This window comes from Polistes fuscatus, unplaced genomic scaffold, assembly GCF_010416935.1.
Source record: "Polistes fuscatus isolate 324 unplaced genomic scaffold, CU_Pfus_HIC Scaffold18, whole genome shotgun sequence".
Classification (NCBI taxonomy): Eukaryota; Metazoa; Arthropoda; class Insecta; order Hymenoptera; family Vespidae; genus Polistes; species Polistes fuscatus.
The window spans coordinates 1,431,518-1,449,037 of record NW_025113086.1 but is presented as its reverse complement, the minus strand read 5'-3'; the positions used below and the strand labels follow the sequence as shown (position 1 = coordinate 1,449,037).

Sequence of the window (17,520 nt, the reverse complement as noted above, 5' to 3'; positions counted from 1 at the left end):
TAGGACTGTTCAAAGCGGGATAAAAAGGGTTGCCGATGTTAAGAGTTATACTCCAATGTCGTTCACTGTACACTAATTACAAGATTGTAGTCTGTCATTATTGTCGGACACACCAGAGCACAGCACACGTTCGCCGCTAAAGGACAAAATTTTAGCGACGTTCTAAAAGTCTTACTTTTTCTTATGTTCTTTCTTTCATTTATAATTTTGTAATCGTTATTTTTATGTTTGTCTGTTCGTTAGTTAATCAAAGAGTTGACACACCTACTTAGACGTCGAATCACACACGTCCAGGAGATTTGAGCTCTTGACTTGGTGGTAAGGGACCGGATGGATGAGGTGAATGATCCGAACCACCCGATGATGCCGTCGATGATGACGAAGGTGAGAGACCGGATGATGCTGTTGTAAGCATAACTGTTGGTCCTGTAATAACACCGGCAGCTTCCCCATTGATGGAAAAAGGTTTGGCGTTACCAGCGCCAGTTATTGACGAGGAGGATGATGTTAATATACTTGGAGCTGTTGACGGTGGCATGACACCTCCTAAACCACCCAGAGTTCTCGAATAACTCTCTAGCAAGGACATGTCTCCAGAACCAAGGTGCGATGCCCCGTAGAAGTTTCGGTAAAAGTCTGGGTGAGGCCTTACGAATTGAGTTCCCGGATGCATAACTGGGTGCAGCGGATGATGATGAGGTCGTAAACGGTTTGCCAAAGGACTCACTAATTTTCCAGGCCCACCTCCAGAACCAACACCTCCTCCGCCACCCCCGCCACCTCCTCCTCCTCCTCCTCCAACTCCACCACCCGCTCCACCATAAGGTGACGTCAAACCCGTCATCGTCGTTGGATTCGGACTCTGCTGTTCACCATCCTTACTTGCCATGTCTGCCAGCGACCAAATCCTTGGTTTCGTCGTAACTGGATTACCCGTCGACGGTGCACTCGTACTTGGTGGTAAATGGTGATGAGCACTCGGTGACGTACTCTCAGGTGATGGGTGACGAAGTAATCGATTATGACTTGATGCTAAATACGCTGGATGCTGAAGTTGCAAAGGATGCCTCGGTTCTCGTTGATCGTACAGACATTCCGGACTATCCGGACCACTGTCCGCACGGGACTCACTCCATTCACTCTCCGTTCTACCCTGTGCACCAGCTGGACCACCACTTGTACCATGCAATAAGTCCAATCTGTGAGCTGGCCGTTCACCATCCTCGCTTGAACCCGTACCCGAATCTTTTGAATCTGTAATTTAACGAATAAGCCTTCCTTTATGCTAATGTTTCCCTAATAATATTTTTTTTCTTTATTGTTGGATTCATTGGAAACGAATCAGGTCTACCGAAAAGTTCTGATAACTTTGCGGATTCTTAAAGTTAAAATTGTTATATTATATTTTTATACTCGATGAGACAGAAGATCGAATTACTTGAATTTCGAAATTAGACTTTTTTAGGTTAGGTAAGTTAATTAGAAGTTTGTAATTTATTATATGATAAATAATTCCATTTATCAACAAAATATTTCATTTGGTTCAATTGAACACAGGAAGTTAATAATTAGTTTATTAATTAAATAAAATTATGAAATAATGAATTAACAGTTATGTAAAATATTGAAAGAAGAAAAATATCATTGGTCTGATATCATCGTATGTTAAAAAGTTAACAAATTTGAAGTTTTTCGATGGAACCTGAAATGACATATCCTTGAAAGTTATGAAAGCTCATGCAATGCAGAACTTTTTGATAGACTTAATAAAACTCGTAACATAAGTATAACTCACCGAGACGATCCTTTTCATCGACACTCTTCCTACCGCTATCGTCATCCTCGTTATTGTTATCTTCATCTTCTACTCTGTTACGTGGTTCCCACGTCATTTTATTTTCCTTTTTCAATCTCCTTCGTGCATTCGCGAACCACGTTGATACTTGCGTTAACGTCATCTTCGTAATTATAGCCAACATAATCTTCTCACCCTTAGTCGGGTAAGGATTTTTCTTATGTTCGTTGAGCCAAGCTTTCAACGTACTCGTAGTTTCTCTCGTTGCATTTTTCCGCCTTTGACCGTTCAAATCAACGGCATAACTGTAACAATAAAAACAGAACGAAGTGTGCTTATTAAATCTTTTGATCTCTTGACCTTTTGATTTATTTTTTTATATCATTATTTAATATTATTATACCTTTTGATATTATTTTATTAATTTTTTATTATATTTATTATTAATTTTTTTATATTTATTATATTTATTTATTAATTATAGATTGATTTATTCTTTTATGTGGAAACGTTTATATCAGAAAATTATTATCGAGTACATTTTATTTGAATAATTTACAATGGTAATAGGATTGATTTTGTAATTTATTCTACTGTGTCAATGGGATATTTTAAATATTCCACGTAAATTATATTTTCAATTAAACAATTCAATTCGGAATTCTCTCGGTTAAATAATCTGATATATTTTATTTAGATATTGTAAAATTTGTTATCCAGGTATGGACAATGTTCGAAATAATTTCAAGTTTGGTATGATATAATAGAATAAAAAAACAGTAGATGTTATGATCCATGATAATTTGTGCAATGTGATGTATAACTTAAAATCAGTAAAATTAGTATTTGTGTGTTATTTATCCAGTTATGTGTTTCCAAATATTCAAAATACTCAAAAGATTACATATACTTGATTAATATTTTGTTATAACAAAATATACAGATACCCAACGAACTGGGACAACCCAAATTATTAATAATTATTCTTTGCATTAACAAATGCAATATTTAAATTCAATCTACCATTTTATATATTTCCTATTCCTAATACCCTAAAGAATAGATACAATTCAAGTAATATCCTAAAATTCAATATACAATATACTAAAAATACTTCAAGTACTTCAAATAACAACTAATCATCCTTTAATACCAACAAAGATCTCACAATCCATCAATCCTACAATCCAAATAAATCCCGATCAAATAAAATCGAAAACCCATTAGAAATTCCAACAAATAACTCAACTAATTAGCCACCTAAGAACAAATAAAATCAAGCAGAGAGAGGTTCGACCTAAACCAAACCAGATGAAGTTATATCGTAAAATAAAAAAACAAAACTCCATTCTTCCTTTTACCTCCTCCACCACCACCTCCTCCTCCATCTTCTCCTCTCCTTAGGTTGTTCCTTAATTGGAACGTGGTTACGATCGTACGAGTTATCCGTTTATTAAGCTATCCGATCGTTAAGTATCTTCATCGTCTGAAGGATGCGCGTGACCCGGATACAAGCGGTCTGGAATACACCAAGGTGGAAAAAGGGATAAAGACTAGCTAGCGTTGGTAGGAGAAGATGAATAAAAAAAGAACAGAAAAAAATAGGAAGAGTAGTTCTGGAATCACCGCGGAAGCTCGTGTCGGGAAAACTTATCCAATCGTGAGGCTCGTTACGCCTTCGCGAGCGTTATAAAAGTCTGAGTCTTGAGGTCGTTGGTTGGAAAAGGAAGGCTGAATAAGTGAATGAAAGAGAAAGAGAAGGGGAATGAGAGAGATAGAGATAGATAGGGCTATAAGCGGGAAGGTACTACTTTCATCCAAAGAGCAGATCTCTATCTAACGGTTTAAGCTCTTTCCTTTCCATCTTAAAAAAGGAGAAGAGGTGTCCTCTGTCCTTTTCCCTTTCTCTTTTTTTTTTCAATCTCTCTCTCACTCTCTCTTGGTTTATATCTGTCTCATTCTATGGGTTTTTTTTTTTGGGTCTCTTTTGCTTTAGTCGTCTGCCTCACCCAGTCCATCCGGAGAGACCGACCCTCTGGGATCCCATTACTAAAAGACTAACCCTTATCAAAGATTAAACTTTGGTATAACTGCTGAATCGACGGGATCGAAATTAAATTTTCCAGCGTCGGGGAGACCTTCCCAACCTCTTCAGATGCTTCTCGATTTTTCTTTCTCTCTCTCTCTCTCTCTCTTTCTTTTTTTATTCTCGAGAAAACGTTTTTCTTTTTCCAACCGATAAGAGCACCACCCAAGGGAGATCAGACGCGACGACTTCCAACTTGAAAACTCTAAGTACTCTAACGGTTTTCCACGAAGATCTTTTACTACTCGTGTGATCTTTGTTTCTTTATCTTTCTTTCTTTTATTTTTTTCTATTTCCTTTTTTTTTTCTTTTTGTTATAGATCTGATTGGTTATTTTCTATTGACAGCATTTTCGTGTTTTAGTGATAATTGTTTTTATTTTAGTCAGTTATAGTTATTCGAGAACTTTTTCTTATTAATTTAGACATTTAATTTTAATCGTATAGAAAATTTATTGTATTTGAACTTATGAGATTTATCAGAGAGATTAATATAGAAGTTTTCATTTATTTTTTAAACTTATATTTTCTGTATTTGTTAGAAATAAAATTGAGAAATAATTATTTTCTTGTGATTGATCAAATTTAGTATTAGATTTTGAAAAGTTTGATAAGAAATTATTGATTTGTTTAAAAATGATTAAAAATATTACATTATTAATTAAAATTAATAATTTTCTTTTTTTTACTATAAATAAAACAGGGAATATTAAGTATCCGTGTTATTGATTTAATTAAAAATTTGACTCGAAAAAATATTAATTTTAATATCATTAAATTGTTTCAAATTAATCGCTCATGATTCAGCTTAAAGTTATTAAAAATATGATATAAAACTTTCAATTAATTTTCTAACATAGCTTGTCTACATTTGTTGTAAATAGAAATTAATTCAAAATTATTACAAAGATAAATATATATATAATCCCGAAAGAAAAAAAAATAATATATAATTACTTTTATTTACCACATTGAATAAAATAAAAACAATTAAAATATTCCTTATTATTACTTAAATTCAGTCATAGTTAATTTAAATAATTTAGAAAATTCGAACTGAAGTAAAAGAAATAAGACGAGTCACAAACCAACAATATAAACTTTCAATCAATTATATTCATAAAAATTTATTATAAAATATTTTCCCATATATATATATAAAATTCAAATAAAAATAATAATATTTTATCGCGAGAACAAACAGCTATTTCTTTCTCTTTTACCATTGACCATTTTATTTATCTATATATTTTATTTTTTTATATTTTATTTTCTAGATGGTTTTGTTTGAAAGCTCGAAAAGTACCGAGGCGGAAAGCAAAAAAAAAAAAGAACGGCTGAGGATTTATTCCATTTCAGAGACATCGAAAAAGGTAGCCAACCAACCAACCAACCAACCAACCAACCAACCAGCCAGCCAGCCAGCCAGCCAGCCAGCCACGTCACGGCGCGTCGCCATTATTGAGCTTTATTTTCACCCTGCGGAACGACGACGTGTGGGTACAGAAAGAAAGAAAAAAAAGACAGGAAAAAGTAGGAAAAGTAGAAAGAAAAAAAGAGAGAATTCGAATGTGAACGCCAAGCGTGCCCGATGTTGCACGATTCGGTGACTAAAAAGAAACGAAGAAGGGGAAAAGAAGAGTAGAAAATATGTGGGAAAGGAGAGGGGGAATGGGAAGATATGCAAGGTAGGAGTGGGGGAACATCGCGCAACAAAACTGTGCAACAAAACTGTGCAACAAAACTGTGCAACACTGGGTAGATGGAAAATTAATAAAACTGTCACTTATCAGACTCTTCTTCCTTCCTGCAAGAATATAGAAAAAGGAATAATCCGATAAACAAATCTATCTACCCGTTCCTATCTTTCGCTGGGTTTTGGGTTAAGTTAGATTGTGTGCAAGCATTCGTAGGCAGATAGAAAGATGGTAGAAAAGGGTAGGATTCAGAACGGACTCTAAATACGAGTTCTCTAAACATTTCAATTTGGCAAGCACCAGCACCAGCACCAGCACCAGAACCAGCCAGTCAGCATCAGCAGCACCATTGGCCGTTTTTATATCCGATACAGATCTCTTTCTTTTCCACCTATACCCGAAAAAAAATCTACTCAAACATTGAAAACGCCGCGTATACTTGAATAACCCTATTCTCAATCCAAGTCTGTTATATCTATCCGTGCAGTAGTAGGGTTACCGTAAAAAGGTAGGAAAACGCACACGCGTGTGTCATGACTGATACGTTTCCTACATGGAGACTAGACAGACGGTGATGAAGAAGAGAAAAAGAGTACACAGCTAGCTAGCTAGCCAGCTACGAAACGAACAGCCTGGGATCGTTGAAACCAAGAGAAAAAGAAAGAAAGATAGAGAGAGGGAGAGAGAGAAAGAGAGGGGAGAGAAAAAATGAGAAAAAGAGATCAAAAAAAAAAAAAGAAAAAAACAAAGAAGAAAAAAGTAAAAGAGAAAGAAGGTGGAAGGGCCGAGAGGAACGAACAGGAGTAGGAGTATGAGTAGGGTGGTGAGCAGGTTGGTAGGATTGTAGGAGGAGAGTGAGGAGGGGGGAGGGATGGCTTAACCCCAGTCTGTTTGCGAGGAGCAAATGGCGTTCTGCAGTTATTTTAAAATTCAGTCGGGGTGGCAGGGGGTGCGGATCGGATTAAAAAATCAGAGTGGAAGCTTGTTTCTCATGATAACAGCCAGCCAGCCGCCCCCGAGAGCGGCAACTGCTGCTTTCTCCCGATTTCTCGTCCTCCTCCTCGTCCTCCTCCACCTCCTCCACCTCCTGCTCTTCTTTCTCTTCCTCATCCACCTCCTCTAACTCCGACAATTCTCTATATCTCTACCTCTGCCATTCGCGTTTCTCTCTTTCTCATTTTGTCTCTTCTTCCTTTTCCATACCTCGTTCACTTCAACTATCTCTCTCTCTCTCTCTTTCAATGCACATTGTTCCTGTCGCTTCTATCTCTACCTTTCTCTGTTTCCTTCCTTCTCACCCTGAACCCTCAATCCTCAGTCCTCACAACCGCTCACTCTCAGTCGTTTTCGGCACGGTTCCCTCAATCTATCTTTCACCCAACCATTGCCATTCTCGATATCACCGACGTCACCACCACTAACACTAACCCGCCCAGCGTCATCGTCCTCCGTTTTAAATACAACGAATATATATATATTTGTCTTTATATGTGTGTATGTGTATATGTGCGAGGGTGAGTTGGTATTTGTCAAACGACTAGAATGCAGCCACGTTGTATTGAGTTATATACAAATGGGATGTACACGTTTACCCACTAATGTCTTTGTACATCTCTCTATACTCTCTACAGATCACTTTAGTATATGTTTATGTATCACTATAGTTATTCCCTTCCCTCACCCTTCTCGTTCTCTATCTTTCTCTTCGTTTATGTGTCTGTGTATGTATGTAGATATACATTTATATATGCGTATCTTGCGCAACCCCTTTTCTTCTCATGCGCGAAGTGATCGCATCAACTGCTTGCTTGTTTCCATGGCGATTGCTAATCGGGCCGTACTCAAAGTTCCCTCCTCCTCGTACAATTCAGTTTCCAGACTCGTCTACCCGTTTATTTGGCCCTCCTATTCTCTACTCGAACACCCTTTACTGTCCGCCGATTTTCCTTTCCTTCCTTTGCCTTTTCCTCTCGTTGAATTCCCTAACTGAACGGAAGATTGTTTATGGAAGTAATGTAATTGTAAGCTACTGAGATGTAAGGTGAAATGATATATTATGGAATTGGTAAGTATGTTTTGTTTGAATTGATTTTTAATCATATTTATTTGTTTGGATTTGTTATAGAAAATTTTCATTATTTGTACTAATTTTCTTTTTAAGGTAATCTAATTTTTAAGTAATTTTTATTGAATGTGTTGTTGTGAGTTATTGGGTTGCAATGATTCGTAATCTCTATGCACAGAAATTTGTGTTATTTTATATTTAAATATATTTTCATTTTAAATATTTTTTTAATCTTTTTTCTAAACAAATTTTTGAATGTGTTGTTGTGAGTTATTGGGTTGCAATGATTGGTAATCTTTATGCACAGAAATTTGTGTTATTTTATATTTAAATATATTTTCATTTAATATATTTTTTTAATCTTTTTTGTAAACAATTTTACTATTGCCACATACTTTTAGACTAATTTAATACTACGATTCTTGATACTAAATGTTTATAGTAAGTTATATAGTCGTGATTTTAGGTTATGTATATGAAAGAATTTGCAATATTTTTCATTCAAATTTTATCAGTGTTTAATATTTCAAAATTTCAATCGTAATTATTAGTTAACCCGATAACAAATAATTAAATATTTTGATAATATTAATAAATTAATCGAACGCTATAATAATGTCTACTAGAAATTTTTCGTACAAGAAAATGGCGACTTACTTAACACTATTTTCGTATCAATTTCCACTGAATGTGTACCATTTTGTATTTGAAAATTTCAACCTTAATTACAAACAGATTTTATTGACCAATCAAACAACATATAATTTTTATTTATACCATTAATTCTATATTAAACATCTAATAATTCCGAAATAAATTAATAAAAAAACCTAATATTGTAACACACCTACCACAAACATATTCAAAACTTCAACTCCTTTTGAAAAATCAGCAATCTAAATAATAATAACCACTAAAATATTTAAATATAGAAACTAAAATTTTAAAAGGTATTACAAAAAAAATAACAAAAATAAAGATGTCAAATTAAAATAATTTAAAGCGAAAATTACCTAATCTATATTTAGACCAATAAACAACACAATACTACATTAAAAAACTACAAATAGCAGCATTATACCTAAATATCGCAATGAGTGCTCGATATTTATGATAACAAGCAATTTTCAAACAATGTTTGAAGACTTAATCTTTAAACAATGGTAGCGTTAATAGCACAGTAAGCAATAATAAATCAATAACATCTAATTTATGTTTATCTATATACATTAATAAAAAAAAATAACAAAAGTAAAAAAGAAACAAAAAGAAAGAACAAGCACGCACGTCATCGTATTGTTAAAACAACACGTTTATCGCTTTAAACTGAGTACTAATACGACAAATACACTGCCAGTCAAAAGTTAAGAATCTTTTGTAGATTTTATTTTCAAAGAAAATTAAAATCACCGATAAATTAAAAAACAACAATATATCATTATTACGCCAAATATTTGTGATCAGAATTACGTATTAAAAAATTTCAACGATTCGGTAAACCTCGGTTATTAATTATGTTCATAGAAATATACAATTTCTGTAAAAATGTCTGTAAAAATTGTAAACTTTTAGTTCATAATGTACGCGTACGTAACATTCATCACTATGTATTATAGTATAGCAGGGATAAAAAATGGGGGTACGTTTAAAGAGGGGTAGAAACGGGTGTCACCTATCTAGAACAGTTAACGGGCAGGTGTGCGACACGTACGTGGACTCCGCCCCTCGTTACCAGTCGTAGCGAAGGGTGATACCTAAACGTTCCTATATCTATCTATCTCTCTCGCTCTTTCATTCACTATCTTATTCTCTTTCTCCTACCATTTTTTTTTAACGTATTCTCTGACCCTCCTTTTTTTTTTACCTAGGGTCATGGGTTTTATCAGCATGAAAGTGTAGCCATTTCGGTTTAGGCGCCATCTTCTTTCGATATATACGCGCGCACTCGTGTGTGTGTGTGTGTATACGAGTGGGTGTGGGTTTAGGCGTAGAAAGGGAAACCATACTTATTTTGTTTACTTTTCTTCTGTTATTTTTTTTTCTAGTTTTCGTTTTGTTTTTCTTTTGTAATTTCTGTGCGCGTGTGTGTGTTTGTGCGTTTTTTTTCGATTATCTCTGTCTTCTTTCTTCCCATTTACTTTTCTCATGCTTCGTTTGGAGTTTAATCAACCGCGAAGACATGCCAGGCCCTTTTCCTACGGTTTCTTTTTTCAACCATCGTACCGCCTTCTTTCGGTACACACCGCTCGATACGATTTGTCTTGTCGGTAAATCCTTTGTGGAATTTAATGCCTATTAATCGGGTTATTATAGGCCTTACTTGGTAATATTTAATTGGTTGATATATTGTAATCAGGTGTTATAATTATTTGTATTATTTTTAATCGGTAATTATGGGCGTTGGGAATTTACTGTTAATGTTGATATAGCTAAATATATAAATATTCAAATTTAACTAATTCAACACTGAAATAATGAAATATTTAATAGGTACAGAGCATTGTTTAAAAATACAAATTTAAAAAATGATCATTTTAAGTATTTTCTATGAAGATAAGTTATAGCAGATTATGGTAGCACATAACAAAATGGATATATTTTTGAATTGGACACATATTAACAGAAATATTTTTTTATTGTTTTAGTGTTACCTGTTTATACCTGCGGTTGGTTTCACTTATCTTTCTTTAAAATTACATTGAAAGATATTAGAATATTAGAATTTTCTTCATCGAATTGGTATCAACATATTTCAAAAAGCAACTGATTGTGAGCTTATAAATATTAACACTATTCTAATATCCTTATTTTTTAAAAATACGCCTAATAAATCGTAAATATCTGACAACAAAAAGTAATATACATAACAAAACATTCACTATCTCGCGAAAAACTGCTTATTCCGATATTTATTCATGTTTATTGCAAATTCTGACATTTGTTAGATATTTATTAGATGTTAGTAACAATAAATACATTAGTTTACATGTACCTGTACAGTTGTAAAACATTTGTAAGCAAATTTCAATACTAAAACATCACCTGATACATCCAACCATTATCAGTTGTTTTTTTTAAAACTATTTAAAAAAGAAAAATACAAGAAGAATATTTTATATTTGATTTAAATATTGTCATTAATGTTTCAATTGAATAATAATCAATGAACGCAATTTTTATAAATAGATTTATATTACATTAACTAAACTTATTCCAGTGGAATAAGTATAATGCAAACTTTTAAGAACTCATAAATCAATTACATGTTACAAGAAAAAATACGAAATAAATAAATGTATTTCTGTGTGTAAGAAAAAAAAAATGTGAACACAAATGTGCGCAGGATTGTTAAACAGTAGAAATATTTGCGTTGAAATAAATATGGTTAAAAGAGAAAAAAGAAAAATGACTCGAATAAAAAAGAAACCAAACGTGATAATCATTAAAATAGAGAGAAAGAAAGAAAGAAAGATAAATGGAGGAGAAGTTCCTTCGATTACCGTAGCGTCGTGTTACGATCATGCGACAAAGAGTAGAGTAGAGTAGAGTAGAGTAGAGTAGAGAGAGTAGAGAACGCGGTTTGTGCTCTTACAGTTTACACGACGCCGACGTGGATATCTCCAGTGACTGTAGACGTTTATATATGTGAACCTATGTCGTCACACTTAGAAACCCTTGGAAATGCTTTATACGCACTTTAGTGAGAAGATTGAAAGAGACAAAGAGAGAAAGAGAGGAAGGGATGGAGTTAGTTTTGTCACCGTGCTGAATGTTGCTTGTGTTTCACATTTGAATCATTTTATTAGCAGTTGTTTGCAAACTGACTAATCGATCGATCGTAAACCTTCTCGTATACAAAGAATTTTCTTTGTATATATATGTGATGATTGATATATGTCTTCGCGTATGGTTTGTGTGGTGTTTATGTAGGTTATGTTTGGTATTTGTTGGTTATGTTTGGTACGTAATGTATATGGGCATATATATATATGGTTATCTATTTGATGTATGAGTGATGTACGTTTGTGTAATATGTCTATGTGCATATATGTGTATGAATTGTTAGTAGTATGCGGTTTGTAGGTTATATATATGTAAATGAGTTTACGTTTGTGTACGTGTTGTGTGTGTGTGAAACGTATGAGATTGATACTTTGAATCTTTCTCTTTCACTCTTTTACACGTGCATGTACATCTTTCTCTGTTTCGATCACGTGTGGTCCTGCTGTAAATGTCGACGCTCATGTATCAATAAAAAGAAAGAAAAAAAGAAAGAAAGAAAATAAAATAAGAAATAAAGAGAAAGAGAAAAAAAAACAAATGTATATATAATACAAGCAATCTCTGGCCCAAGAGAGTCCAAACGAGTTTATATAAAACGTAACACACAATGTGCTACTTTGTCATACGATCGTTTAAAATTCATCTTAGTTAGTATTACGCTTTAACCAACATTGCGTTCCAAGATTACAGTCAGAGTTGAGTTATCGCTAATCGAGATTAACTCGAGCCAGTGTTGTGCCTAGATTACGAAATTTACAACGCTCGTAATATAGTTCTCGTAATCTCCGAAAACGATCTTGACTATATCACCACTATTACTATTATAATAACTACGGTGGTGTACGGACTCGAGTGATTACGATTCACAAGAAAAGCTTCATTTTCTATCAGATCTTTACAAACAGACGTACAATAACATCGTATTAAACCATAACACTATTTCACCTTATCGAACTTGCGTACTTTCTTTATTTACGGACAATCCTAAAGCCGCCATATTGTATTTCTTCACGGCCGCCATTATCGATCGAACGACAAATTCGTTATTCGTTTAACTATGACAATAATTTGTATAATAAAATTTACAAAAAGAAAACACAAAAAATTAATCTTATCTCATTTTTATGTCAATTAATCAATTAATATTTTTAAGGTTAAATATACACAAAGCGTAAAAGTTAAACAAAATTAGTTTAACACATTTCTAATATTATATACTATATCGTAAAGTATATTTATTCAATTAACAGCTCAGAAAAACAGTTTAACAAGACAAATTAGAAAGAAGAAAATAAAAAAATACGTAATAATATTAATATTTTTAAAGTTGATATTAGTAGAGCACGCGAAGGATCGCAAAACGTTTCCAGATAAATATAATTTTCTAGGAGTTGATATGGTCAAATAAGAGAGGTAAGGGAAACAGAGAGAGAGGGGGGAGGGTTTAAGGTAAAGTTCCGATAGCTGAAGAAAGATCGTCCATAAGAACGTTACTTTCACTCGTTCAGGCTGTGGAACCGAGTAGTATAAGTTGGTATCGGTATCGAGGGGTGCGGCCAAGTCATTAAATCCTGCCGTACGACGGCGTCTACCAGGAGGACTAATCTACGTCCATTAAGGCTAATGGGAAAAGCGCGAGCGAGCCACGAGACACGTTGGGGCCTGAGAGAGGCCTGTCGTGTGCTTCGACGAACCGCTGTCATCTGCATGTCGACCATGTAAGGGAGACAGACAAAAAAAACAAACAGGGCTGCAGGAAAAAGAAAAGATGAGAGAAAGAAACAAAAATCGTTGCAACGTTACCGCCCCCTTTTAAACCTAACCTAAAAAAAAGTGAAACGCGTATCTTTAACGTTGACAACGTTAGTGCAACCCTTTTGCTGCTTTTCTGTAGTGTTCCTGTGATCTTGCTACAGTTAGTGGTACTATCCTTCAAACCAAAAAAAAAAACAGCAACCCTCTTGGTTTAAATCAAGTCATTAAATGGTCGTACATCATCCGATCTAGACGTGACTTCTACTGGAAAATCTGTTAGAGAGTAGTATTGCATATTAAAGGATTTTTAATTACTTATTGGGTTTCTTTTTAAATTAGTGTATTATTGTTAGTAGTTGATCGTCGGTTGGGTATTTGGATGATTGTTGGATTTATTGTTTTTTAATATTTTGTTGGAAAAAATGTAATATTTTGTTGTTTTATCGAAGGATTCTATTGGTGGGTTTGTGGAGACTGAATGTGTTTTTGAATTATTGTGATTTAAGGTGGGTGAAATTTATTTTTTGATGATTTATTTAAGATGATATTATCTGTTTTTAAATTACTTATTGGTTTTCTATGTTTTGTATCTGATAAGTAAAGATTATTCGGTTATTGAATTTTGAGAAATTAAAAGTATTTATTATTATATTTATTTATATATTTACTAGAAAATTAATTAAACTATTGATCAATTTAAAGGAGAATGTTATTATATATTGGCTTTAAAATTAGTTTAATTTATTTTTATTTAATACAAATCAGTATGTAAGCAAATATTAGGATAATTGTGTTATTTAATTTTGAAATCATTCATTACTTTATATTTAATATTGTTCCAAGAACTAATAAATTAATTATAAATGTAAAAATATAACTTGTTTCGCCTTGTTGTATAAATATTGATCATAAGAAAGATAGTTGATAATATTAGGATTTTATTCAGCATGATCTCATTCGAAGCTGATAAACTGGAAAAGGGGTCCACGTTACTTCAAAGAATCTTTAGTTGAAATAAATATTTTTTAAAAGAAGTAACCGATCATTCCAATGAAGGATGATGAATTAACTGCAATATACGATGCGAAGAATCAAATAACGTTTTCATTGTATTTACTACATGCGTATAGTTGGTAATCTTGTTACACTTGTGCAATCTTCTAAGAAGTTCGAAGCTTAACACTGAACCTATCGATTGATTACGTATACCTATTTATACCGCAACCATTCAAACGATCGTACAGCAACAAAACCTTATATTTTCAGAATTAAATAAATATAATCATTAATCTGATAAAAAACCTTTTAAACAATAAAATTATATTAATAAAATGAAGACAAATAAGAACATTTACCCCAAAATTGTAACACTAAACTTAAAGCACTTAAAAAAAAATATATATATTTTGTACAATTAATTATCATTGATGATAATAAACTTGATATTACTTTAAATTATAAATAAAATAATTTTTAAACAATAATAAAATAAATTCGAAAATCTAATTGCTAATAATAATCCATTTTATTTCTAACATGAAATAAAATAAAAATAAAACAACTTTTTTTTTTCAAAATAATATTATAAAATTATATATTAATAAAATTATATAATGGAATAAAGAAAAGTAATGATATCGAATGGTGAATTTTAATTTAAAATTGTAAGCCGATAATGTAAGCGACCATGGTGTACGTTTAGTGTTAAGTATTACGAACGGGTAGAATTTGAGTTGTTCGTTTAAAACTACGATCGAGGTCTCTCACGCAGATGGGGAATGCATTAGCCTCGGTTTTGCATTAACTCGCGAAATATATCAATGTACTTCTGATATCAGCCGCGCGAAAGCATACAGCAGGTAGAAACATTATTCTCACCGAATGCATATACACTCGATTATAATACACCGTCGGCTCTTTACGATCAAGTATATACTTTTCTTGATTTACGTAACAACCTCTGATATTCAGAAGAGTTTGCAAGAAAACTTTCATCTATCATCCATGAAAAAGGACTCTCGTAGAAATTTTTTTCTATCGAATTAAATCTTATTTAAGAGTTATATCATTAGAGAGAGAATATTATTCATTATATAATATTAAATACATTTTATTTTGTAATTTTCGTTCAATATTATTTTTGATATAGTTGATTATTAAATATTATTGTTATTTAATTATACCTTTTTATTTTAATTTGCATTAATTTGATCAAGCAATTTTCATGTTTTAAATTATCGTTTGATTTATTATATTTATTTTTGTTTTTTTAAACTAACGTATGATTTATTTTAACATCATTTAGATCTTTTTAATTTTATATTTGTTTATAATTTTGATTTATATTCCCTCGAAATAATCGTACATTGTTATTTAATTTTTATTTACTTTGTTTGGTATGTTTGTATTCTTTCAAAAATATATTTAAATTATATAAAATAAAACATCTGTAATAATTATTTTAATCTATGTTGAAAATTCTCGTAACAGATATGAATCAAATTTGATTACATAATAAACTCACAAATGTAAAAAAAGGCTCTAATTATGCATGTAGTAAAACATTATTTATCTTACAGAAGATTAATATCTTATTACACGAATATGTATTAAGATTAGTTAATAATTATAAATACTAAAAAAAAAAAGAAATAGAAAAATTTTCCGACGTTAAATAATTATACATAATTAAATATTCATATTATTAATCTCAGCAATGATAGAAATCTCATTAATAAAACATATTAGTAAAACATATTATTACACTTAATTATTAATAATAAATACTCGTAAAAAAATTATCGAATTAGATAAAACAAACATTCGTTCTATTTATTCGTATCGATATTCAGAAACTGATTAAGATTAAAAATCATATTTAATATCTGTTAATAAATTACCGTTCAATAAAAACATTAAAAATTCTTCAACCAATGAATTATATGAATCACATCTCATTTCATTTCTAATAATAAATGTAGAAGAAATAAAAAAAAATTATAAAATTCGTCACAACCGAAAAAATTACATAATAAAACATTCGTGAATACTAATTAGGTTATGTTACACCTTGCCAACGATACAGATCTCGTAACAAATATATCGAAATGTCATTAAATATTTTGATAACAAATATTCCATTAATAAAATTATTCTTTCATAAACGTCAAAATTAAATTATTGATAATAAAATGTTCCAAAAAAAAGAAAAAAGAAAAAGAAAAAACCAATTAAATTCATTAACCTTGAAATTACGTAATAAAATATGTCTACTCGACGTCCGCGTTTAAATTTGAGATAACAAAACGTTTTTGGGAAATAAAAAAATGGAACGTTAAAATAAAAATTCTTTGAAATTAACAAATTACATAACGAAACATTCGTATAGTATATATCATACCACGGTACTGGTATCTCGTTAGGAATACATATTGCGTATAATCGAAGAACGTTACGCGGGGTATATGCCTACTTACTTGTGCCGACGACACTCAATTTAAACACATTCCGCATGCGGCACGTAGTCGGACGTCCTTAAACGACGCCGATGACTCGTCGCTCGTGCTTTCGATTCGCGTGCCGACACATCGGTGGTGTCGTTGTACGGACACACTTTTAATAAAATACGTGTTGCACGGTTCTGCTTAAAAAGTATTTTACGGTACCATACTTTTAAACAGAACACATCGAGAAAACCCAACAGGAAGAGGAAGAAAAACAAATGAAGAAATCTACGAACGAGTAGAATACGAGAAGAAGTAAAATAAAATAAGACGAGTAATAAAAGAAGAAATATAATAAAAGAAGACAGCGAAGAGTAAAAGAAGAAGAAATAGGAAAAGTAATATATGAACAAGAACAATAGCATGAGTTAGAATAAAAGTAGATAACGAAATAGACAAAGAAGAAAAAGAAGATATGAAAAGTTGAATAAAGAAGGACGTATGTCGTAAACGAATGAAGTGGCCCGGCTGTTGGTTTCTTATTGTCTACCCTATATGTCTCCGGAAGCAGGGCCAATCCGCCGGAAAGACGAGACCGTTAACCCGTTCGATCCCAAGACATCGCGGCCATGCATGCCAACGCTGCATTATTGGCTTTTTGTATGCTTATGTTAAGTGGCCCCTAGCACACGTTCTCGCATAATCGACAACCTCTCTCTTTCCCTCACCCTTCCCCCATAATATTATAACTTTTTCTACTCTCTTACTCTCTTTATCTATCTATCTATCAATCTCTTTCTTTCTTATTCCTGACTGCTCTTTATAGTCCTCGAAAATTCACTACACTATTCTTATTATTCATTTTCTTCTTCTTCCGTTTTCTTTTTTTTTTTTTGA

At 32.3% G+C, this 17,520-nt stretch overlaps 1 protein-coding gene across 2 annotated transcripts in view; it reads right to left on the bottom strand.

Annotated features, from left to right (window-relative positions):
* Positions 1-205: 205 nt before the first annotated feature.
* The window catches only part of LOC122515494 (iroquois-class homeodomain protein IRX-6), a 50,361-nt gene continuing 33,046 nt past the window's right edge, over positions 206-17,520 (bottom strand). For both annotated transcript variants that reach the window (XM_043632866.1, XM_043632867.1), the window contains 2 exons: positions 1,796-2,100; positions 206-1,254 (listed from right to left, as the gene is read on the bottom strand). In XM_043632866.1, coding sequence (XP_043488801.1) covers positions 281-1,254; positions 1,796-2,100 — 1,279 coding nt within the window. In that variant the 3' untranslated portion in view covers positions 206-280. The remainder of the gene's footprint in view (positions 1,255-1,795; positions 2,101-17,520) is intronic.